The 1192-nt window shown below is 38.5% G+C and overlaps 1 protein-coding gene across 1 annotated transcript; it reads left to right on the forward strand.

The window, feature by feature from the left end:
- Positions 1–359: 359 nt before the first annotated feature.
- LOC107736109 (serine/threonine-protein kinase pim-3-like) lies at positions 360–1142 on the forward strand (the record flags this gene model as incomplete). Its single annotated transcript, XM_016547605.1, has 3 exons — positions 360–454; positions 730–777; positions 921–1142. Coding segments are annotated over 3 exons (365 nt in total), but the record flags the coding sequence as incomplete, so codon positions are not given.
- Positions 1143–1192: the final 50 nt, after the last annotated feature.

Below are 1192 nucleotides of genomic sequence, written 5' to 3' on the forward strand. Positions count from 1 at the left end.
ACACACACACACACACACACACACACACAGTCTTTACATGCTTTACACTGACTTTAATATGCACTTTTTTAAGAATAGTTCATAACACAGAAATTGACTTATTCAGCATTCAACAAGACTTTATTTACATTTATATAAATGTGTGGTGAAGGTATGTATTTTACACAGAAAAAAACACACATGTATATATTTATTTTATGACTACTATAGTTTCCTTAAATGGTCCTGTAGGGTGCCAGTATTTTTTAAGCACAGATATTTAATGTAGTGTCAAAATTAATATGAATCATAAAAATATTGTTGAAATCATTTTAGATGAAGTAATTGCTGTCACTGATCAACATCATATCTTTTAACAGACATCAATTCACACCGTTATGTAATCGTCTGTCAGCTGGGTGAAGGAAGCTTTGGAGCCGTTTATGCAGCGACTCGTTTGGAGGATGGCCAAAAGGTATCAGTTTTCATTACTATCTCGAATAGAATAACTTGATAATTATTTTTGTCCTGTATTATAGTCATCTGACTAATGCAAGCACGCTAAATTGATCTTTTATTTACTATTTAAAGCACTTAAATTGTCAGACCTGTTTAGACATGCTCTACATGTTTTTATTTAGATTCATGAAAATGTACATGTCTATTCAGGGCTAATGTTTGGAACGTTGTGAACTCTGCTGACGAATGAATTGTAACTCTTACAAACCTCGTTGTTGTTTTGTTGATCAGGTGGCGATAAAAGTCGTCTCCAGCAGGAACACAAAGTTCATCAGCATTGTAAGTAGGCTGTGTTCTCTCTGGTTCTCCTCGTAGTCATTTTCAAACATCTCATATGGCAATCTTCCATTGTCAAGAGTTTGTCCAGGACTTGTTTAAGTCCTATATCTGTCTAACCATCATAACAACTGTCTTTCTTCTAGGACGGTTATTCCAAGCCTCTTCCTCTGGAGGTTGCTTTGCAAATTCTTGCAAACGAAGGCCCCAGGGTAGAGGAAATCATCCAGCTTCTGGACTGGCGGGTGGAGCCTGACCACTACATTTTGGTGCTAGAGCGGCCCGTTCCCTTTGAGGAACTGAACTGGTTTCTCCTGCAGCAAATGGTTACCATTCAAGAGGACGTGGCACGAGTTATAATGCGCCAGGCAACATTCGCAGCTCAAACATGCTGCCGACGTGGAGTGTTGCACCGGGA

This window comes from Sinocyclocheilus rhinocerous, unplaced genomic scaffold, assembly GCF_001515625.1.
Source record: "Sinocyclocheilus rhinocerous isolate Xijiao unplaced genomic scaffold, SAMN03320098_v1.1 C36485897, whole genome shotgun sequence".
In the NCBI taxonomy this organism is placed as follows: Eukaryota; Metazoa; Chordata; class Actinopteri; order Cypriniformes; family Cyprinidae; genus Sinocyclocheilus; species Sinocyclocheilus rhinocerous.